This window comes from Bos taurus, chromosome 7 (genome assembly GCF_002263795.3).
Source record: "Bos taurus isolate L1 Dominette 01449 registration number 42190680 breed Hereford chromosome 7, ARS-UCD2.0, whole genome shotgun sequence".
NCBI lineage: Eukaryota > Metazoa > Chordata > Mammalia > Artiodactyla > Bovidae > Bos > Bos taurus.
In genome coordinates, this window is record NC_037334.1 from 81,035,813 (window position 1) to 81,059,837 (window position 24,025).

At 41.3% G+C, this 24,025-nt stretch overlaps 1 protein-coding gene across 2 annotated transcripts in view; it reads left to right on the forward strand.

The window, feature by feature from the left end:
- The window catches only part of RASGRF2 (Ras protein specific guanine nucleotide releasing factor 2), a 265,280-nt gene that overhangs the window by 55,041 nt on the left and 186,214 nt on the right, over positions 1-24,025 (forward strand). For both annotated transcript variants that reach the window (XM_002689373.7, XM_024995302.2), the window contains exon 2: positions 23,465-23,571. In XM_002689373.7, coding sequence (XP_002689419.4) covers positions 23,465-23,571 — 107 coding nt within the window. The remainder of the gene's footprint in view (positions 1-23,464; positions 23,572-24,025) is intronic.

Below are 24,025 nucleotides of genomic sequence, written 5' to 3' on the forward strand. Positions count from 1 at the left end.
TACCACTGATCCACCAGGGAAGCCCCACCAGCCCTGGGCAACCACTAATTTACTTTCTGACTTTATGGATTTGCCCATCTGGACATTTTATACAAATGGAATCCTGTGTATGGAGTCCTTTATGACTAGCTTATTTCACTGAACATAGTAGTGTCAAGGCTCATCCATGTATGTATTATCATATAACATGTATCAATACTTCAGTCCTTTTTACAAGTGAATAATATTCCATTTCATGGATATACCACATTGTTTATCCATTCATCAGTTAGTAAGATATTTGAGTTGTTTCCACTTTTTGGCTATTATGAATAATGCTGCTGTGGATATTCATATACAAGCTTTTGTGTGACATTTGTATTCATTTCTCTTGGGTATATACCCAGGTGTGGAGAGAGACAATTTTTTGCAATGCTTTTTTTCTTCCTATTTGGAGAGGGGAAGGGGCACTTTCCTTGGTGATGTACTCAGAGCTGGAGAGAATGTTGATTAGGAGGCAGGAAATGTGGGTCAGAGTTCTAGGTCTGCCCCTGACAGGCCATTTGTTAGGAAATTCACTGTTTCCTCAGTTGTACAATGAGGTACTTTTTTTTAATCATACAATCTTTAAGATCCCTTCCAAGTTAAAAAAAAATTCCTGAGTGATAATAAAAGATTTTCAAGATGTGAAGGAAGCTATTTCCAGTGAGGTCTAAATAACACACCACACCCCACTAAATTCCCTAGATGCTATTTTATGTTTCTTGACTTTGAAAAAAACTTGGACTTTAATATTCAGAAAATGTTTGTGTGCTTTTCCAAAAAGAGCAAATAAATGCTCTTTAAAATACTAGATGACTATGGAACCAAAATTACTTAAATTTGTATTACCCCAAAACATCCGCTTTAACATTTTGGGTTATTTCCTGTCAGCTTTTTCCACTTTAAGTTGTTTTGTTGTTTATTGAGCTGTAATCATACTCGGTTCACAGTTCTCTGGCGGGATCCTGTTTTGATGGCTCTTTGGGCTCTTCTTGATTTCAGTGTGATGCTTCTTACTCTGATTGAAGGGCCTTTGAAAGAGGCAGTCTCTTGACTTAAACAGCTTTCTGAAAGCCTCAACAGTTTTGAGAGTGGCAAGGTGTTCGCCAAAGTGTGTTCCAGTCAGAATAGTCAGTAGAAAGATACGTACATGGTAGACAAGGACGAGGATGTAAATGAGTTAAAATGAGTAGTTTCAACCCTGGAGCAACAAATCCATTTCCTCTTCTTGTATTTTGACTGATTTAGATGCCATCCAAATCATGTGCTTTTTTTTTTTTCCCCCCAGAATGTAATTTATTCGAAACGTTTCTGATTGTGGTTTCAAGTAGACTGATTCTTCCGAGAAAACACGCTCCCAAGATTTTTTTCCCTTATTGGAAGGAAGGGTGAACTTGAGTTTCCTTTTGCTTACTTGCTGGTTTTCAAGCTCAACAACTTGAGAATTTACACTGACCTTTTCTGTTTCCTGAGAGATGTTCTGCACAGTGAAGCTTCCCTTCTTCCCTGGGGTGTAGCGGTCCATTCCTTCCTAGGACCTTTCTCGAGCTGGGCCCTGGGCTGGAGCGGCCCCTCCCCTGTGACGCCACACACCTTCCGGGCCCTCCAGCCTGTGTTCCCTAGAATGCTTCTGCTGGTTACTGCAGTGGAAGTTAGCTGGGCAGACACTCCCTCACTTTTTCTCTTTTCCTTTTTTTTTCTTAAACTCATGCCATCAAATTCAGCTTTCTTATTGTATCCTTTCAGTTATTGCAAATACTGTTTTATATTTATGCAGTCATCATTGTGGAGCCCTTACTCTATGTCAGGCATGGGGTTTAAGAACTTAAGAGTCACAACTCTTGCTTTGTTGAAATGTAGTATTGTATACTACATTTCTGGCTAAAAAAATCTGGGTAAAGAAAGAGAAGTCGCTCAGTCATGTCCAACTCTTTGCAACCCCATGGACTGTAGCCTACCAGGCCCCTCCATCCATGGGCTTTTCCAGACAAGAGTACTGGAGTGGGTTGCCATTTCCTTCTCCAGGGGATCTTCCTGACCCAGGGATCAAACCTGGGTCTCCTGCATTGCAGGCAGATGCTTTACCGTCTGAGCCACCAGGGAAGCCCCAAAAGAATCTGGGTAGGAAAAAAAAAAAGTCATAGGTGCTGGAAACTCTTTTACCTTTAAAAACCCTGGTTTGAATGGATGCAGAAACTTTCTGCCAAAGGCTCTGTATGACTGCCAGTTAATTTTTATAAAAGACAGCTTTTATTATCTCATGATTCCAGCCCAAGAAAATATACAGTTGCAATTGCCTATGGAATAAAATTTATTTTCTATAGTTTCTGTGGCTCTTTAAAATCTAATGAATGAATTGGTGCAACCTTCCATCCCTTCTTTTATGGAGTTATGTTCCTTTCCTCCTCTGATTCTAACCAGTGGGCCATGTGTTGAAGAATATCCAGTCAAATGAGAAACAAAGGCTGATTTATTATCCCGGGCAGACCTCACCCGCTGACTATGTAGGACAGTGTGGCCTGAGTTTGATGTTGAAATAGGAGCTTCCTATTTCCCGTAAGTCTGGACCTGTGTACGCAAGCCCTGCAAATAAAGAGCAAGGCAAACCCAAATTTGTTAGTGAAAATAGTTGTATTTGCATAAATTCTTTACTTGTAAGAATTCATATAATTTTCACAGTAACTCTGTGAGATAGTTATAACAATCACCTACATTTTATATGCAAAAATTGAAGCACAGAGATATTAAGCAACTTGCCCAAGGATATGTAAGTTCCTAAGGGACATCAATGGGACTGGAACCCACAGAGGCTGGCATCACGACCAACAAAGTCAGCCATTAGGATCACCTGCCTTTCCATGATTTCTGCTAACCTTACTCCCCTAATTGTGTACACAACTGAGAGAGAAGGGTGACTGCATGTTGTTCTTTAGAGCAGTGACCCCACCTACAGAGACCAGCCCGCTGAATGTGAAATGCTGAGCAGGCAGATCAGATAGGGCATCCTTGTTGGGAGGGGGTGAGTAGGATGTGGAGACGTGAGTGGAAAGAGCAATAGAAGTGTACACATCCCTTGGCAGTGGCAGTGGCAGTAATGGAGAAGACCTAAAGGCCCCGGGCTTCCCCAGGAATATCCAGCAAGAGACCTCGGCCTTGTTTCTGCCAGTCTCTTCACACTACTACTGTTGCTGTTTAGTCGCTAAGTTGTGCCCAAGTCTTTGCGACCCCATGGACTGTAGCCCACAAGGCTGCTCTGTCCATGGAATTTCCCAGGCAAGCATACTGGAGTGGGTTGCCTTTTCCTTCTCCAGGGGATCTTCCCTACCCAGGGATCAAACCCAAGTCAACTGCTTGGTGGGTGGATTCTTTAGCACTGAGCCATCTTGGAAGCCCCCTTTTCACATTTACTCTTCCCATATTCGGTACCATCATTCTTTCTGAATGCTTAGGGACTTGTCCTCAGGGACTTAGCCTTGGGGAGTGACTCATTGGTATCTTGATGTTTGTTCAGTGATCTCCTATAGCATTTACTGTCTTTATCTGTAGTAAGTATTTTCTCATAGGCCAAAATCCGGTTGAGTAGTCTGATATACGGGAGGAACTGTCTCAAATGTCTAGTAATCTGAAAAAAATGTTGACACTTGCCATTTCATACAGCTTATGACATACCTTACACTGTTATTTGGGCTTCCCAGGTGGCTCAGTGGTAAAGAATCTGTCAGCCAATCCAGGAGACACAGGTTCAATCCCTGGGTCAGGAAGATCCCCTGGAGGAGGAAATGGCACCCCACTCCAGTACTCTTGCCTGGAAAATCCCATGGACGGAGGAGCCTGGTATGGTGCAGTCCATGGGGCCACAAAGAGTCCGACACAAATGAGCAACTGAACACATACACACACACACACATTTAATCTTACATTGTTATTCAGTTGTTGTATAAGTGTGTAATTTAGCTCTATAGCGAAATAGAAATGTCCTCATGGCCAGAAAGTGTTATGTATGTCTTTGTGTGTAACACACCAGCATGATCCTTCCTAAAATAAGATGGTTGATAAATATTTAATAGATATCTTCTTCCCTCCTTCTCTCTCTTTCCCCCTCTCTCTTTCCTTTCCTTTCTGTAGCACCTGCTGTCTCTCGGGCTATTGATATAAAGATTAGAAATGAGGATACAAATGGTTATGGCAGCAGATGGGAATATTATAAAGTTCAGGGGTAAAACTGTGTAGACTTGATGATTTGGGGAAATTTATTTTCCGGACACACACATTCTCTTTTGAGATTCCAGCCCATCTATTTCTCCTTCCCATGCAGTCCATCCTTTAATGGTGAGTTGGCTCAGCAGAATAGACTTGTGTGTCTGAGTCCAGTATGGACTCGTATGACCCGGCTAGCTCTGGCTATGCGTATAGCTACGCTATATATAGCTATATACGCTCATAGCTACGCGTATGACCCGGCTAGCTCTGCCATGTGTACAGCTTTCACAACAGAGAATAGGAAGCAGGGTGCGTGGTTGAATGTGGGTCTGTTACTACCCCTGGGCCTCCAGGGTAGGGCACATGCCCTGGTGGACTGGGGATGACTGTCATGCTTCTTTAGGCCTATTTCCTCATCTGTAAAAGGGGAGTAAATCACGGTGGTATTATGAGAATTAAATGAGAAAATACAGAAGGAATCTTAGTACAATGCCTGGTGTATGTTAAGCACTGAATAGATGTTAGCGATTCTTATGTCCACACATGCAGACATGGACATCATATGCTGCTCAGGTTAAAGAAGCACCCCTGAGAGCGTAAGCTCCCAGAGGGGAGGAATATTCAGCTGCTTATAATTTCCAGTTATAGTATCACAATTGGGGCTGCTTAGTTGCTGTAACTGTTGTGTAAGGATTGTTCCAGTAGCTGATTATCACGCCTGTCAGATGCAACCTGGTGTCAGCCTTGGCCAATGTGGAACAAAGATCCCTAAAGAAAAATCTAAAAACAAGTTAAAAAATCCCCAAACTGTTCTGTATCGGTTGTCCACACTTGAGAGTCTTAAATCAAAATTCAAATGAAAAATTTTATGTACCATAAATAGTATGAGGAATGGCAGAAAACCTTCTAAGTGTTTCAAAAATATGCAAATATGTTTACGTAAACTGTAGTGTGTCCTCTCTGTGCAGTGCTATACAGGCTTTCATAAATGTTTACCGCACTGTAAGTAACATGGAAACATATTTAGGTTATCATATAACTTGAAAAAAACTGGAGTAACGTTGCATATGCAGCATGAGGTCAACTATATTAAACTGGTTTTAGAAAATAGAATGGCTTGAAATACATCTAAATTTAACAGTGGTTGTCTTTGGGTGATGTTGGAATTTTCGATACATTTCCCCCTCTAATTTTGCTTCTTTGTGTTTTCTATCTTTATATGATTTATGTGATTATTTTCATAGGGCAAAAGTACATTTTATAAGAGATAAATAATTTACATAGGTGGTAGACAAAAGCCGTGGCATTTGGCTTGTGTTTTCACAATGAAAAAAAAAAAAATCAAATGCAGAAGGCACAGACCTGAATTGTTTGCTATGTCTTCCTTAAAGAGAAATAAGAGTGTGGCATAAACTAAATTAAAGACACTTTGATTTGGAGAATTTGAGAGGGGTTTAGCTTTTTGAGGATTTTTGGAGAAGCAGAAAAAAAAAAAAAAAGCCCTAGCTTATGCACACGTGCATGTGTGAATTTTCTTTTCCGGGACTGAAGTTTGATATTCTGAGCCATTCTGATTGTGGAGATTTGAGACTGTCATTTTCTTTTAAATGTCTGACAGCTATAAGCTTTCAGCTATCAGCAAATGAGGTGAAAATGTATTTTTAATATTAAAAGTCTTTTTGGGGGGCAAAGAAGCCCAGCAGAACCATCATTAATAGTTCATATTCAGACAAAATTTTAAGCTCCTTTCCTAATCCTGCTTCTTTGGTATTTAATAGCCAGGCATATCCACCAGATGTGCTCCAAGTCCTTTTATTTACATAAATGTTTCCAGCAATTCGTTATACATTTTTCTACTTAAAAATAAATGCATACCATATAGCCCTCTTTCTCACATTGTGATGCTTTAGCATTATTTGTTTGTTTTTTTTTTTAGAGCAGGAAGATGTCTAATTGACCCCAGGTATTTTTCAAATTTTACCATTCATAGGACTTTTTATATTTATGTCTTTAAAATGTATATGCCGTTATGACTAGTTTGAAAAATGCATTAAGTGTGTGAATTAGAAGATGATAGTTACTAAGGACTACCTACCATTGACATTTTGTTTTTTTTCCTTCCATTTGTTCTCATTAATGTGTGTGTGTGTGCTCAGTCACTAAGTCATGTCCAACTCTTTGCAACCCCATGGACTGTGGCCCACATGCACCTGGACTGGAGTGGGTTGCCCTTTCCTCTTCCAGGGGATCTTTCCAACCCAGGGATCAAGCATCTCCTGCATGGGCAGGCAGATTCTTACCACTGAGTCACCTGGGAAGCCCATTTTCATTAATACTGTTTTGTAAATGCTAATTCTGTATTATCTAGCTTGCTTTGATTGGTTTGCCTATAAATGTTGATCTACATAGAACTCATTCTATTAAACTGCTTATTCTTGGTTTACTACTATGTATGTAACTATGCTTTTATTGATAGATATTTAGATTGTTGTCTTTTCTGGCTCTTGAAATAGCATTGCAGTGAACATCTTTGTATGTGCTCTTTGAGTGTTTCTCTAGGAAGCAGAATTATTGGATGATGGATTTGCTCTTACATTTTTTCATATAGTATGCATTTTCAGTGTATTTCTTTATTCATTTACAGACATAAATATTATAAATAAATATATATTACATATACTTTTTCTTTTAGGGTAAATAGTTGCATTCCACCAGTCTAAATCTTGCTTTTTTGACTATTGACTCCCTCTCCCCAATCAATGGAAATGTTACAGTGTAACTGAACTTATATAATAGATCGTCAGATACCTGGAGATATGACCATGAATTTGCCTTCTAGCAACATTTTGTGAAAGTGTTAGTTGCTCAGTTGTATCTGACTCTTTGTGGCCCCATGAACTATAGCCTGCCAGGCTCCTCTGTCCATGGAATTCTCCAGGCAAGAATACTGGAGTGGGGTGCCATTCCCTTTTCCAGGGGATATTCCCAACCCAGGGATTAAACCCGGGTCTTCTGCATTACAGGCAGATTCTTTACCCTCTGAGCCACCAGGAAAGCCCAGGCAACATTTTCAGTTCAGTTCAGTTCAGTCACTCAGTTGTGTCTGACTCTTTGCCACCCCATGAACCACCGCACATCAGGCCTCCCTGTCCATCACCAGCTCCCAGAGTTCACTCAAACTCATGTCCATCGAGTTGATGATGCCATCCAGCCATCTCATCCTCTGTCGTCCCCTTCTCCTGCTCCCAATCCTTCCCAGCAACAGAATCTTTTCTAATGAGTCAACTTTTTGCATGAGGTGGCCAAAGTATTGGAGTTTCAGCTTCAACATCAGTCCTTCAAATGAACACCCAGGACTGGTCTCTTTTAGGACGGACTGGTTGGACCTCCTTGCAGTCCAAGGGACTCTCAAGAGTCTTCTCCAACACCACAGTTCAAAAGCATCAATTCTTTGGCGCTCAGCTTTCTTCACAGTCCAATTCTCACATCCATACATGACTACTAGAAAAATCATAGCCTTGACTAGACGGACCTTTGTTGGCAAAGTAATGTCTCTGCTTTTGAATATGCTATCTAGGTTGGTCATAACTTTCCTTCCAAGGAGTAAGCATCTTTTAATTTCATGGCTGCATTCACCATCTGCAGTGACTTTGGAGCCCCCCAAAAAAAAGTCAGGCACTGTTTCCACTGTTTCCCCATCTATTTCCCATGAAGTGGTGGCACTGGATGCCATGATCCTAGTTTTCTGAATGTTAAGCTTTAAGCCAACTTTTTCACTCTCCTCTTTCACTGCAACATTTTAAAAATTTCAAAAAAAACAGTTCAGTCACTCAGTCATGTCTGACTCTTTGTGACCCCATGGACTGCAGCACGCCAGGCTTCCCTGTCCATCACCAACACCTGGAGCTTGCTCAAACTCATGTCTATTGAGTTGGTGAAGCCATCCAACCATCTCATCCTCTGTCGTCCTCTTCTCCTCTTGCCTTCAATCTTTCTCAGAATCAGGGTCTTTTCCAATGAGTCAGTTCTTCAAAATTTTGTTATTATTTCAAACTTTATAAAATTGCGAAAGTAGTACAATGAACCCCTGTATGTCTTCTACCCAGATTCACTGCTGCTGCTGCTGCTAAGTCGCTTCAGTCGTGTCTGACTCTGTGCGACCCCATAGACAGCAGCCCACCAGGCTCCTCCGTCCCTGGGATTCTCCAGGCAAGAACACTGGAATGGGTTGCCAAAGTGAAAGTGAAGTCGCTCAGTCGTGTCCGACTCTTCTCGACCCCATGGACTTGCAGCCTACCAGGCTCCTCCATCCATGGGATTTTCCAGGCAAGAGTACTGGAGTGGGGTGCCATTGCCTTCTCTGGCCCAGATTCACTAGGCATGCATATTTTGCCCTATTTACTTTCTTTCTCTCTCTCTTTCCATACATAGGAATTCAGAATTTTTCTTTATCTTGTTCATTTAGTTATCATGGTGTCTGCCAGATTTCTCCACCTGAAAATTACCTTTTCCTGTGTAATTATTACTAGTTTATGGGGAGATTCACCCAAGTTTATTTAAGTATCAGCAGTTGCTTATTCCTTGCTGAATAGTTTTCAGCAAGCATATTTTTTTTGAATATGCTATCTAGGTTGGTCATAACTTTCCTTCCAAAGAGTAAGCGTCCTTTAATTTCATGGCTGCAGTCACCATCTGCAGTGACTTTGGAGCCCAAAAAATAAGGTCAGGCACTGTTTCCACTGTTTCCCCATCTATTTCCCATGAAGTGATGGGACTGGATGCCATGTTCGGTTGTATTAGTGTACCTGCTGCTAAGTTGCTACAGTCGTGTCCGACTCTGTGCGACTCCATAGATTGCAGCCCACCAGGCTCACCCTTCCCTGGGATTCTCCAAGCAAGAACACTGGAGTGGGTTGCCATTTCCTTCTCCAATGCATGAAAGTGAAAAGTGAAAGTGAAGCTGCTCAGTCGTGTCTGACTCTTCGCGACCCCATGGACTGCAGCCTACCAGGCTCCTCCATCCATGGGATTTTCCAGGCAAGAGTACTGGAGTGGGGTGCCAATTGCCTTCTCCACATATTGTTTATTCACCTGTTGAAGGACCCTGGGGATTTTCCTTGGCATGGTGGGGCACCAACCAGATTCCCCTTCAGAGAAAGTTGCTGCCTAGCTGCAGGGGGTCAGTCAGCAGACAGCCTCTAGCTGTCAGCTCCTTCAGAGTCTGCCACAGCTGCAGAGATCTGTCTTGTCCAAGATGGTACCTTTCCTGAAGCAGCCCACATCAAGTGACTGAGTGAGGCAGTGGTATAAAGATCTAGCCATTTCAGCCTGGGGAGACAACTCTGACACACAATTTTAACTTTTTTACCTCCAGGCATCCACCACAGTCACCCCAGCAGCCCTCTCTCAGCCTCGGTTGATGGCTGTATGGGGGATTCTTTACAGCCCAGTGAAGGAAAAGGGACAAACCCAAGCTTGGCCTGGGGATGGATCACTTCAAAATGGTCTTGAAAGACTGTGATAAGGAGAAATTCCCCCAGTGGGTGGACTAGCAGATCATGCCCCTGGCCACCTATTTTGTGTTGGAAGAGAAGTGGTCTGAGGCTTAAATGTACATAGGCTTATAGGAGGTGGTGAATGTTCTGGCTGGCATCAAAGACCTGGAAGGAAAAAGATTAGACGTTTGGGGGTAGCAAAGCCTGAGTAGAAACATGTGGATGGACAAAATAGGAATGGGCCCCAAATAGGATCATCTCTGCAGCATTCACTAGAGAGATTTAAAGACTGAATTCTATTATTTTCCTGTGAAGAGTGTTCATTTCTTATTCTAGCAGGCCGTTTACTTGGCACTAAATGATCAAATTGACAGACCGACCAGGTCACTTTTTTTCAGATAATCGCTGTCATTGATTACCCCAGTGCTGATACAATGAGCATATGAACAAAATGACAGGTGGGGCAAAAAAAGGTGGCTACTCATGGGCCCAGCATAGGCTTATTCTTACAAAGGCTGATATAACTAATGTGCTAAATGTTCAAACTGACAGCAATAGAGACAACACTGAGCCTTCATATGGAACCACTTTTTAAAGCGATTAACTGTCTTCTGTGTGCAGGTATACTACATTTACTCTTTCATTTAAAACAGCCGTCTATAATCTGCAATTAGGTTTACTCATTTACTTTTTTCTTTTCAATCGTTATGCTTTTCATTTCTAAAATTTCCGTTTGGTCCTTTTTTAGAATTACATTTCTCTCCTGAGATTCCCCATCTGTGTTCTCATTATGCTTCTCTTTTCCTTTGTATACACTGTCTCATAGCTGCTTTGAAGTTCTGTCTGCTAATTCTAACATCTGTGTTCTATTTTCTCATGATTATGGCCCTAGTTTTTCTGTTGTTTCTTTTCTACTAACCTTTTAGCATATACCAGACATTTGGATAATACATTTTAAAGATTCTGGATTATGTTGTTGTCCTTTGAAGAGTGTTCATTTTTGTTCTAACAGGCAGTTTACTTGGCAGACTCAATTTCTAAACTCTGTCTTCCTGTGGCAGGTAGTAGCTGAAATCCTTGTTCAGTCTTTTCAGTCTCCTAGCTGTTATTTTTCACAAGATTGCTTGAAATTTTTCCTGCTGTGCAAAGTTCAGAGGCTAGCTTGAAAATATTCTTACAGATCATTATTAATTGCTCAGAGCATTTCAATTTAAATACCAAATTTAATTTTCCCCCTATTGTTGCGTACTTTTATGGTTATTTTTGATGCTTTAAACATTCTTGGACATAAGTCTTTGAAAGTATTTTTAATGATTTCATTAGTATAGATTCCTATATAAAAACAGAGGCGTAAATTCTGTGGTACAAATTGCCAACCAACTTCACAAAGTTTGTAACCATTTTAATATTAATCAACACATTATACTTCCTAACTCTGGATTTTATTATTAACAAAATCAATTTGAAAGGAACATTTTAATGTACTAATATGCATTTTTTCATATTTTTACCTATTTGTATCATTTTATTATTTTTTTTTATTTGTGGACAAGTGAATATTCTGTTTCTTCTCCCACATTCCTACTAGGCTATTTGACTTTTCCTTATCAATTTAAAAAATTTCTTTATTCATTAAATACAGTCATTAATCTTTTACTATTATCCAGTTTTTGATTCATGAGCTATGCATGTGATCACTATTATTTGATTATTATTATTATTAGGGCTTTCCATCTTTGAGGTTTGCTCAATGAATTAAGTGCTAGCAATTATTGTCAGTAGTTGGCACTTAAAATGTAAAAGATAAAGCATTTTTGTCAGTTTTGTATTGTTACGAACCCAGTGCTTCTGATTTAAAAACATCGATGCAGCAGTGGTTAGTTTTAGTTAATTTGGTAAGTGTAACTGATGATTATCAATATACACCAGGCATAATGTCATAAAAGACTTCTTCAGTTCAGTCACTCAGTTGTGTCCTACTTCTTAACAGGCACTAATTATTTCTTTGTTTAGACTTGTGTTTTCTTTTACTCCCATTTGGTAAATTGCCGTGCAATAAAAACTGAGATGTTGAACAGCACAGTGGTCTAACCCTTGTTTATATGACTCCTCTGTGTCATACCTTAATGGTAGAATTCTAGAGTATGTTATAGCTACTAAAGGATTTTGATAATGTGGGATCTTAGAGGCCACCTAGTTCTGTTTTCAGAGGACAGGAATCCCTTCTAAATACCATTGAGAGATGGCCAACTGGCGTCAGCATCCCCTCTCATTTTTAGAAAGATCTTTCAAATCTCTCACTTGAACCACTGTTTCTATTTGTGCCTTATGGAGCTACACAGGATACATCTAAAATTGATCTCATTTATGTATATTTTCCCTGCCCATTTGTTTGGCATAACCATGGGTTGCTCTTTGACAGAGCACCTCAGAAAATTTCCTTGTAGCAGCAGGGGAACTCTGACACTCAAGTCTGTGTGTTGAAGTATTCTTTGCTGCTGCTGCTGCTAAGTCGCTTCAGTCATGTCCGACCCTATGCGACTCCATAGACGGCAGCCCACCAGGCTCCCCCGTCCCTGGGATTCTCCAGGCAAGAACACTGGAGTGGGTTGCCATTTCCTTCTCTAAAGCATGAAAGTGAAAAGTGAAAGTGAAGTCGTTCAGTCGTGTCCCACTCTTAGCGACCCCATGGACTGCAGCCTACCAGGCTCCTCTGCCCATAAGATTTTCTAGCCAAGAGTACTAAGTGGTACTAACTAAACTCGGTGTTAACAGCATGCATTTTCACTGTACATACATTTTACACAAATGAGAATACGGTTGGCAAATGAGGAATAACTCAAACCAATGATTGTAATGAGAAAGTGATGAAGATGGCATGAAGTAAAAAGGTTTTGGAGGTTTCATATGAATTTAGAGATTCTAGATTAGTTCAGGAGAGGCTGGGATAGAATGGACATTGGAATGGTGATAAAGTTTACTTGCCTTGCTGTAAGAGAAGGCTGTAACAATGGTTACAGTGGCTCTAGACAGATGGGAGTTAGATCTCTCTCTCCAAAGATAAGATGGTAAGTAAACAGGAGGATGGGGATGAGGTGAAATCAATCACAAAGATGGAATGTTATCAATAACACATGTCGCTGTCTGGAGTGGTAGTACAAGAGAAAATCAGCACTGTGTGAAAATGTAACAAAACATGGAGAAGGATTGTTGCCTTTTTCTGAGTCAAGGATGATGACTTAAGCCACCATGTATCATGCTTGCTTCCCTTTTCATAAATTTCAGCATATCTGGTGATTTATGGGAGCTCAGATCCCTTGGTTCATGAAAGTTTCTCTGTTGCAATTTTATATGATAACCTTTCAAAGATTTGAAGCACAACCAAATATATCAACTTGGTTTAGCCATTCTTAAAATGACAGATTTTCTGACCCCTTGGCACAATTAATTTGATTCACTTCTCTATGAAATTTGGAAGCCAGACATAATATATTTTCTTGTTGTGGTAGAAAACCACAGGTAGGAGGCAGTTAAACCCTTACTCCTTGAGCTGCATCCTACATTAAATTCTTTATTAAACATTAAAATATGTTTAATAAAAGGATATATTCTGAGGCAATTTTTAAATGGTGATACTGGATTTTATGCATGTTAATACTCTGCTTTACTCACAGTTTCAAATGTATAGTCTACATGTTGGCTTCTGTTGGGGCAAATCATTAACTCTTGCATGTCATTGAAACTGCAAAATACAATTCTTATCTAAGCCTTTGGGAAAATTAGAAATCTTTTCATCATGAGTATCAACCAACTACAAAAATATCCATAAGAACAAAACAACCAACAAACAACCACCATAATAAAAACAGTATAATTACCAAGTACCCACTATGCTGGTTCATAATTTTAATACATCCTTTTTTCTCCCCCCACTCATGTGCTTTTATCTGGGGAAAGCAGTGAGGGAAACCTGAGGAACACTCAAATTACCCAGTTTTGCAGAGCTGGAACAAGTCCAGTGTTTGAGGCAGATTCGAGGTGACTGGCTTCCCAGCGAGAGCTGGCAGGTCTACCGCTATAGTAACGACAAGACGTACTTCATGCTTTTCAAGACACTTTGATGTGTGTTACTGCATTTGGTCTTCACCTCAGTGAAGATCTTCACCTTCACCATTTGATCTTCAGGGTTAGTGAGAGAGGTGGCCTTGTCCTCACTTGGCCCAGGAACAAACTGAGCTTGATAGGAGCTTGCCAGAGCTCACACTGAGTCATCTGAGACGGGACAGAATCCCAGTGTCCTACTTTCCAGCCTGGGGAGCCTACTGCTGGACCACACTGCTGGTTCAGATGCACAGAAGTCTGTGAAGTTGCCTGTGCTGAAGCGAAAATGCCCGCAGCAAGACCTCTGAATCTAGAGTTGACAAGAAAGTGAACCAATAGGGAGGGAAAGCCTTCAGCATCTTGGATCTTTGTTCTTAAGAAGACCTGGTAGTAGCTGGGAGATTTGACATGTGTTTTAACAACAAAAAATGAGCTTCAGTCTGTAACCATGATAGGAGAAGATGGTGTCTATGAAGTAGTTGGAAAATTCAGTCTCCTTTAATGTACACAGAGTCTTCTTTGAAGCTAAAAGTATGAGATGGAACTGTGGTTAAGAAATGATCGCACTATATGAACACCGTCCCTGAGGCAGGAGAGAGAAATGCTTTCTATTCTAGATACCAGTAGGGCTGGGTCCCAGATATAATGCTTTAGACGTTTCTTCAGGGTGTACCCCATTGGCTGGCACGATGGTGACCAGATGCAGTGGGCAGAGAAGTCTCTTGCAAGTAACGTTTCAGATGAGACTGGGCTAGTTCAGGTATGGCCATAGATGCAAGTAACATTTCAATGGCAGGAAATACGAAAGAGCAGGAATGTTAGGAGGAGGAGGGAAGGGAATGGTATCAAAAACATGAAGTATCTCCCGTTTTTAAATGCTCACTTATTATTTTCAGTCTGTCTTCTCTCATCTCCCTCTCACATGCTGCCAGGGCAGTGGCAGTAAATCTGATTAGAGCAGTCTGTGCCTTTAGGGCTCAAGGATGGGATTCCTTTCTCTTATGGAGGGCCAGTCATGTTCTGGGGACTTTAATTGAAATTCCTGTGAATGTTAAAGATAGTTAGCAGTTTGGGTGAAGTTAAACCCCTGATTCAAAGAGCCAACTCATTGGAAAAGACCCTGATGCTAAGAAAGATTGAGGGCAGGAGGAGAAGGGGGCGACAGAGGATGTGATGGTTGGATGGCATTACTGACTCAATGGACATGCTTTGAGCAAACTCTGGGAGATGGTGAAGGAAAGGGAAGCCTGGTGTGCTGCAGTCTACGGGGTCCCAAAGAGTTGGACTCGACTCAGCGACTGAACAGCAACAACAAACCCCTGGGAGTGAAAATTAGTATAGGGGGCACAGCAAGCTCAGTTTTGTCAATCTATCCAGTGTTTAAAATGTGTTTCATTTCCACTCTACAAGCAATTACAGAAGGGAGAAGAGAGGGGAAAAGGGAGAAAGAAGAAGATGTAATGAAGCATAGCAAGATTAACATGAGCTCAGGCTTTATTATTGCTTGGGAAACGCACCTAGATTGGAGAGTTGCTGTCCATGGTGTCCATCCATCTCCACATCCAGGAATGCTTGGAGTCTCCCTGCTGATTGGGGTGGATGGTCATAGCAACATGTGGGGTTGCTGTGGGAAGAATATGCTCTGGGCTGCGGAGGGCCACTCAGCAGTGTTATTCACATTCCTGGAGACTGGGAAGGCCAGACCCCAAGGCCCAGGTCGGGGTGGAGAGCTCTGCCTGGCTTTAGAGCCATGCTGTGGTCCCAGAGGCACTGCCATGCCAGACTGCTGTATTCTCATGATCACCATCCCCAGGTGTGCAAGTCATCAAGTTGGGAACTTTGGAAGGCACCCATTTTATCCCATCCATTGTCTGACTTGCAAGGTCAGAAATGTGGTTCTGGAGAGGGGACCATAGCTAGTTCCTGTAGGTCCTCCCACTCCTCCTAGACAGGGGCCAAGTGTAGGAAGAAGATTTGAAGAGAATCTTCTTCCTCAGAGGCTGCAGAGAGGGTTGGTTTTAGTTCTTTTACTCTAAAACTGAAAAAATTTCACTAATATATGTGATAATTTAAAACCCTTAAGTGCCATCAAAATAATAATACATATGGTACTGAAGTTTGTTTCAGTTCAGTTCAGTCACTCAGTTGTGTCCAACTCTTTGGGACCCCATGAATTGCAGCACGCCAGGCCTCCCTGTCCATCACCAACTCCCAGAGTTCACTCAAACTCACGTCCATCGAATCAGTGATGCCATCCAGCCATCTCATCCTCTGTCATCCCCTTCTCCTCCTGCCCCCAATCCCTCCCAGCATCAGAGTCTTTTCCAATGAGTCAGCTCTTTGCTTGAGGTGGCCAAAGTACTGGAGTTTCAGCTTTAGCATCATTCCTTCGAAAGAACACCCAGGGCTGATCTCCTTTAGAATAGACTGGTTGGATCTCCTTGAAGTTCAAGGGACTATCAAGAGTCTTCTCCAACACCACAGTTCAAAAGCATCAATTCTTCGGCACTCAGCTTTCTTCACAGTCCACTCTCACATCCATACATGACTACTGGAAAAACCATAGCCTTGTTTAAAAGAGGTTATTTTTCTAACTGGTACTTTAAGAACACCGGTGGTGGTTTTTAATCTTTTTTGAACATCTCGGATTTGACTAACATCATTTACTTTTCTTGGGTATATAAGTAGTATTATAAAGACCCAGTGGCCACCTCACGCGAAGAGTTGACTCATTGGAAAAGACTCTGATGCTGGGAGGGATTGGGGGCAGGAGGAGAAGGGGACGACAGAGGATGAGATGGCTGGATGGCATCACTCACTTGATGGACGTGAGTCTGAGTGAACTCCGGGAGTTGGTGATGGACAGGGAGGCCTGGCGTGCTGTGATTCCTGGGGTCGCAAAGAGTCGGACACGACTGAGCGACTGAACTGAACTGAACTGATAAAGACCCTGTGGCGGTTTAGTTGCTAAGTCGTGTCTGATTCATGTGATCCCATGAATTGTAGCTCGCCAGGCTCCTCTGTCCATGGGACTCCCCAGGCAAGAATACTGGAGTGGGTTGCCATTTCCTCCTCCAGGGAATCTTCCTGTCCCAAGGACCTAACGCAAATCTCCTGCATTGCAGGCAGATTCTTTCCTGCTGAGCCAGCAGGGATAGTTTTGAAAATGGATAATATCTTTACTGTTGATTATATAGCTATAGGTGTTTATTGTTAATGACTCAATTTGAAAGTGGAATGAGCATATTGTTGTTGGCTATATAGCTATAAGTGTTTATGTAAATGATCCAACCAATACAGAAATGGAGGAAGTGGAAGTGGCCCTATAATATTATTCCCCTGCAGTTGCCACTGCCATAACCATAAACTTGTTTCTAGCTTGCAGAGAAGTCTAAGGACCAGAGTTTTAAATGAACTTGTGTTCTCATATTGGGTTACGTTTGTTCTTTCTGCAAAAACACATAGCATAAACAGCAGCAAACCAATTATAATAAAAACCAAACAAATGGAAAATGAAAAGTCATATGAAGCTACAGTAGATACCAATAAGACCCTGAATATTTAGATTTCCTAGACCTGTTCATTATGCTGTCATTCTGGCATTTTGTAGTTACTGTTGGTAAGTGGTAAGACCCTTTAGGGAATCTGCCAACCTGCAGTATCTGTACTTACTGCTTTTCTATTATGAAGAACATCATAATATTCTGTTTTCCTTTTTTTTTTTTTTGATAAAAATATGTATTTAGTAGCTTTAATGGTGTTTCTAAATCTTTTCTCTGGGTGTCTACCTAGAGGTGATTATACAGTCATAAAATTGTCATATGTGGCTGTTTGAAGCAAATTTATTAGGTTGATTATACCTCATGTTTTCTTTATGATGATCATTTATTCACCAAACATTATTGAGGGATTTGGGTACAAAGGGACATGTCCTACAGGGAAGAGAGACACATGTGTGGACAACTCTCCAGCTACGTGAGAAGAGTGTGCTCAAGGTTACTGAAACACAGAGGAGTGTGTGCATATGTGCGTGCTCAGTCGCCTCTGACTCTGCGACCCCATGGACTCACCAGATTCTGTGGGATTTTCCAGGCAAGAACACTGGAATGCATTGCCATTTTCTTCTCCAAGGGGTTTTCCTGACCCAGGGGTCGAACCCACGTCTCTTGCATTGGCAGGCGGATTCTTTTACCACTGAGCCACAACTGACCCCACAGAGGAGAGAGGGACTCTTTTATGCCAGAAGGTACCTGGGAAAGATTTAGTGGAATTGACGGTTCATGACGTGAGTCATGAAAGTTCAATAAGAATTTTAGGTAGGAGAGGGACTGGAGAGGAAGAACATCAAGACAATGGTTTGCGCTGAGAGAGAAGGGAATTAACATTTGTTAAGCACCTACTGGGTGCCAGGCATTACATGTCAGCTAGTCCGTCCTGTAAACCTACCTTTGGCCTCATTGACTAGAGGAGACTTAGTCTCAGAAAGTTAGTCACCTGCCCCAAGGTCTCATAGGTTGTTACCACTTGGAGGAGTCAGGACTCACACCCAGGTCTGCTGATCCCAGAGATGTACTCTATCAGTAGCATGAGGCCAAGGAAAGAGCTTGTCTTCTTGGGGGAGTGATGGGTTGATTGGCTGGAGTGTGGCATACTTAGGAGGAAAGAGGCAGAAATGAACTTTAAAATGGAGACTAAGGCCAGTTTGTAGGGTGTTAAGTTTGAGAATATGAATGAGGGTTTTGTAAGGACATATGAAAGCTCAGGTTTATCTTTAAGGAAGAGAATTCTGGTCATCTTGTTTGGCCAGGAGGGAGCTGCATAAGACTGTGAACAGGGTTGTATTAATAGATTTATCCTCACTACACTTAGATGTGCAAACATTTTTTTTTCCAAAATTTGAGCCAACTTTTTCATTAAGACCCCCTCCATACTTAATAAGTGGAGAAAAAAGAAGCTGCTGAGAGTAGTAAATTTAGTTTGCTCCAATCATGTAAAAAGTTCAGTTCAGTTCAGTCACTCAGTCGTGTCCAACTCTTTGCAACCCCATGGACTGCAGCACACCAGGCCTCCCTGTTCATCACCAGCTCCCGGAGTTTACTCAAACTCATGCCCACTGAGTTGGTGATGCCATCCAACCGTCTCATCCTCTGTCATCCCATACTCCTCCTGCCTTCAATCTTTCCCAGCATCAGGGTCTTTTCTAATGAGTCAGCTCTTTGCATCAGATGGCCAAAGTATTGGAGTTTCAGGTTCAACATCAGTCTTTCCAATGAATATTCAGGACTGATTTCTTTTAGGATGGACTGATTGGATATGCTTGCTGTCCAAGGGACTCTCAAGAGTCTTCTCCAACACCACAGTTCAAAAGCATCAATTCTTCGGCGCTCAGCTTTCTTTATAGTTCAGCTCTCACATCCATACATGACTGCTGGAAAAACCATAGCTGGACCTTTGTTGGCAAAGTAATATCTCTGCTTTTTAATATGCTTTCTAGGTTGGACATAACTTTTCTTCCAAGGAGTAAGGGTCCTTTTAATTCCATGGCTGCAGTCCCCATCTGCAGTGATTTTGGAGCCCCCCAAAATAAACTCTCTCACTGTTTCCATTGTTTCCCCATCTATTTGCCATGAAGTGATGGGACTGGATGCCATGATCTTAGTTTTCTGAATGATGAGCTTCAAGCCAACTTTTTCACTCTCCTCTTTCACTTTCATCAAGAGGCTGTTTTGTTCTTCTTCACTTTCTGCATATCTGAAGTTATTGATATTGCATATCTGATAATACAACCTCAGATAAACACTTTCTGTGTTATCTGTATATCTGAGGTTATTGATATTTCTCCTGGCAATCTTGATTCCAGCTTGTGCTTCTTCCAGCCCAGCATTTCACATGATGTACTCTGAATATAAGTTAAATAAGCAGGGTGACAATATACAGCCTTGACGTACTCCTTTTCCAATTTGAACCAGTCTGTTGTTCCATGTCCAGTTCTAACTGTTGCTTCTTGACCTGCATACAGGTTTCTCAGGAGGCAGATCAGGTGGTCTGGTATTCCCATCTCTTTCATAATTTTCCACAGTTTGTTGTGATCCACACAGTCAAAGGGTTTGGCATAGTCAATAATGCAGAAATAGATGTTCTTCTGGAGCTCTCTTGCTTTTTTGATGATCCAGTGGATGTTGGCAATTTGATTTCTGGTTCCTCTGTCTTTTCTAAAACCAGATTGAACATCTGGAAGTTCACGGTTCACGTATTATTGAAGCCTGGCTTGGAGAATTTTGAGCATTACTTTACTAACGTGTGAGATGAGTGCAATTGTGTGGTAATTTGAGCATTCTTTGGCATTGCCTTTCTTTGGGATTGGAATGAAAACTGATTTTTTCCAGTCCTGTGGCCACTGCTGAGTTTTCCAAATTTGCTGGCATATTGAGTGCAGCTCCTTCACAACATCATCTTTGATTTGAAATAGCTCAACTGGAATTCCATCACCTCCACTAGCTTTGTTTGTAGTGATGCTTCCTAAGGCCCACTTGACTTCACATTCCAGGATGTCTGGCTCTAGGTGAGTGATCACACCATTGTGATTATCTGGGTCATGAAGATCTTTTTTGTATAGTTCTTCTGTGTATTCTTGCCACCTCTTCTTAATATCCTCTGCTTCTGTTAGGTCCATACCATTTCTGTCCTTTATTGTGGCCATCTTTGCGTGAAATGTTCCCTTGGTATCTCTAATTTTCTTGAAGAAATCTCTAGTCTTTCCCATTCTCTTGTTTTCCTCTATTTCTTTGCACTGATCACTGAGGAAGGCTTTCTTATCTCTCCCTGCTATTCTTTGGAACTCTGCATTCAAATGGGTATATCTTTCCTTTTCTTCTTTGCTTTTCACTTTTCTTCTTTTCACAGCTATTTGTAAGGCCTCATCAGACAACCATTTTGCTTTTTTGCATTTCTTTTTCTTGGGGATGGTCTTGCTCACTGTCTCCTATACAATGTCACAAACCTCCGTCCATAGTTCATCATGCACTCTGTTTATCAGATCTGGTCCCTTAAATCTATTTCTCACTTCCACTGTATAATCATTAGGGATTTGATTTAGGTCATACCTGAAAGGTCTAGTGGTTTTCCCTACTTTCTTCAATTTAAGTAAAAAGTGATCCATTCTTTCTTCTGTGCCTCCCTAAGATTGTATCTCAGTAAGCGGGGCTCCCTGTCCTTGAGACTGCATGCATGTCTATCAGACACTGGGGGGTGGTCCTTGCTGGTGCTGACAGGTCTGGCATTTATTTTAGCTCTGCCTTGGTCGTCAGATGCCGAAGTGTGTGACTGCTGCCACTTGTGCTCCAAGCTCTCTCAGGTCATTTGGGGCTCAGGTGTATGTTTTGTCCATGATAAACTGAGTTCATATCAGAGCGAGACCAGAACACACAAAGAAGGCTTTTTGATGAATAGCTTAGCCTGAATAATTTGCAGGTATATCCAGTACTTTGGCCACCTCATGCGAAGAGTTGACTCATTGGAAAAGACTCTGATGCTGGGAGGGATTGAGGGCAGGAGGAGAAGGGGACGACAGAGGATGAGGTGGCTGGACAGCATTACTGACTCAATGGACGTGAGTCTCAGTGAACTCCGGGAGTTGGTGATGGACAGGGAGGCCTGGCGTGCTGCGATTCATGGGGTCGCAAAGAGTCAGACACGACTGAGTGACTGATCTGATCTGATGCAGAGACAGTGTTTTGATTATCTGTGGTCGAGCTGAATTTGTTAAGTGAACTCCTGGAAATGTAACCTGTACTCTCAAAACTCCATCATTGGCATGCCTGAGACACAGTCTAACCTTTGGATGTAGTTCTGCTAATATAATTACCTTGCTGTCTTTTAAAGGTGGCTTTTAATTGGGTTCCCACGCAGCAGCTGCTGTTGAGGTTCTGGTTGCAGCATTTCAATAACAGGTTCATTAAGTGTTTCCTCTTCCCGGACTGGGCATCTGGCCTTGGATGGTAGCCAGCTGTTGCTGAAATGCCATCGCTTATAGGATTGCCCTTAAACCACTGATTTGTTATTTTGTTGACTTGCAACTCCTTTCCTCTCAAGTTTAACTGGAGCTTTATTGAGTACAGTGCTAAACTCAATTCTTCCCCTTCTCAGTGGCCTTTTCATCGGGTTATTTCCCCCTAGTTCATAGCATTTAGTCCTCTGGCTAGACAAGAGGTTTAAGAATTAAAGACAGCTTGTCATTTATGGGCTCAGGCCTGTCCGTAGGGTAGTGCAGTGGATTCTCTCACAGGCAAGGCTTCTGATGATTTATCCCCAGGTAACACGAGAAGTCTCTTGGCCAGTTTTTGCCTTTTTTGTAAAATTGTGCTGAAAATTCTAGGGTTTTTAAGAATTTATCTCTAGGATTGTTGTCCTGAAGGATTTTTTATATTATAGTATAAATGATTTATAATATTATATGGTTTCAAGTGTAAAAAATAGTGATTCAGCGTTATTATGGATTAAAAGCTTTTGTCCTGAGTATTTTTAATTTGTTTGAAGAAAATGAGCGTGTAATGATCATACTGAATAAAGAGAAGTTTGCAGGGGCTGGTAAGGTGGGACAACAGAAAGAACTTGGGTTTTATCTTTGGTTTTTAATCTCAGAGCAGCTGCGTGGGACTGGTCATTTTCAGGCCCCAGGAGGAAACTGTGGGCAGGCCCAGTGTATTTTCTGATCATTCTCATATAATAAAAAGTTCTCCAGTCATATTTCCTTCCCAGACAGTCTGAGCTTGGTAATTAATACATCTAGCTTCAAATAGACTGATTTAAAGTGACATCTTCCCCGTCCCTGGCTCAGATTCTAGGTTCACTTTGTCAAATTCCACCCAAAGAAAACCTATTGGTAATTTTATTAGAATATATTGAAATTACAGATTAATTTGTTCTTTAGAGGTGATAAACTTATTTTCTTAGGTCCTTCAACTGTTTATGTTTCTTTGCTATTGAAAATGCTGTGTTTTCAAAATTAAGTTACTTATTTGTTGATATTGTACCAAAGTGCAATACATTTTGTATATTGATTTTTGCATCCAATAATTTTGAAGGATGCTCTTATTTTAATAGTGTGTCAATGGATTTTTAGTATAGACACTTACATCATCTGTGCAAAATGATTTCCCCCCTTGCTTTCCATTTCTTTTTTTCTTAATTTTTCTATGTTGCCCTCCAGACAGAATTGGTAATTAGAAGTGGTGATAATTGCAGTTTTTCTTATTCTTGATTTTAGAAGGGCTGCTTATAATAATTTACCATTAGGTGAAATATTTGTAGTAAGTTTTTGGTAGAAATCCCTTATTAGGTTCAGAAATTTCACTTTTGAGTTTGCAAAGAATTTTAATCATGTGTTTGTATAGAATTTTACCAAATATCTTTTCTGTATGTGAGGCATTGTAAGTTGACTCTTACTGAGGGGTATTAAGATGCAATTTATGGTATCTTCCAGGTGCAAAGTCATTGCCAAGTGGACTGGGAATGTTATTAAATTTTGAAATATGATTTACATAATGCTGATGTGTTTTATAAGCATATACTCTTTGTAGGGAAGTATTGTCTTATTATGCTATTATGCCTCAAAAATAAAAGACAACTTTGTTTGTTTTTCTTTCCAGTATTACTTTACTGTTCTTTTTGGCCACGAAGGTCAGAAGCCACTAGAGCTGCGCTGTGAGGAGGAGCAGGATGGTAAAGAGTGGATGGAGGCCATTCACCAAGCCAGGTATGGGAGCCACTGGATTGTCTGGGTTTTGCATTGAGGTTTCACCATCAGTGTTAGTTTTGGGCGAACTTGCAATTCCAAGTTGGATTTCCCCTTAGTACCTCCTCCTCAGTCATGTGTGAGATGATTCTTTATGCTTTCTGTGGCTATATTCTAGCAGAAGATTAAAGGTAATAGATACAGCAATAGTAATGATGATTACTGAACACAGGGTTTGTGCCTGTGTGCCAGGCCCTGTTACAAGTGCCTCTCAATTAAGGAATCTATTAAATGCTTGGATTCCTTATCCTCTCAACAATTTGTGAGAGGCACGTCATGGTTAACCCCTCTTTTACAGATAAGGAAACCAAGACCTGGAAAGTTAGTTTGCTTGCCTGAGGCCTCACAGCTAGTGAGTGGCAGAGCTGGGATACAGGCCCAGCCGAGCCTCCACTTGGAAACCCTGCCCTGTACA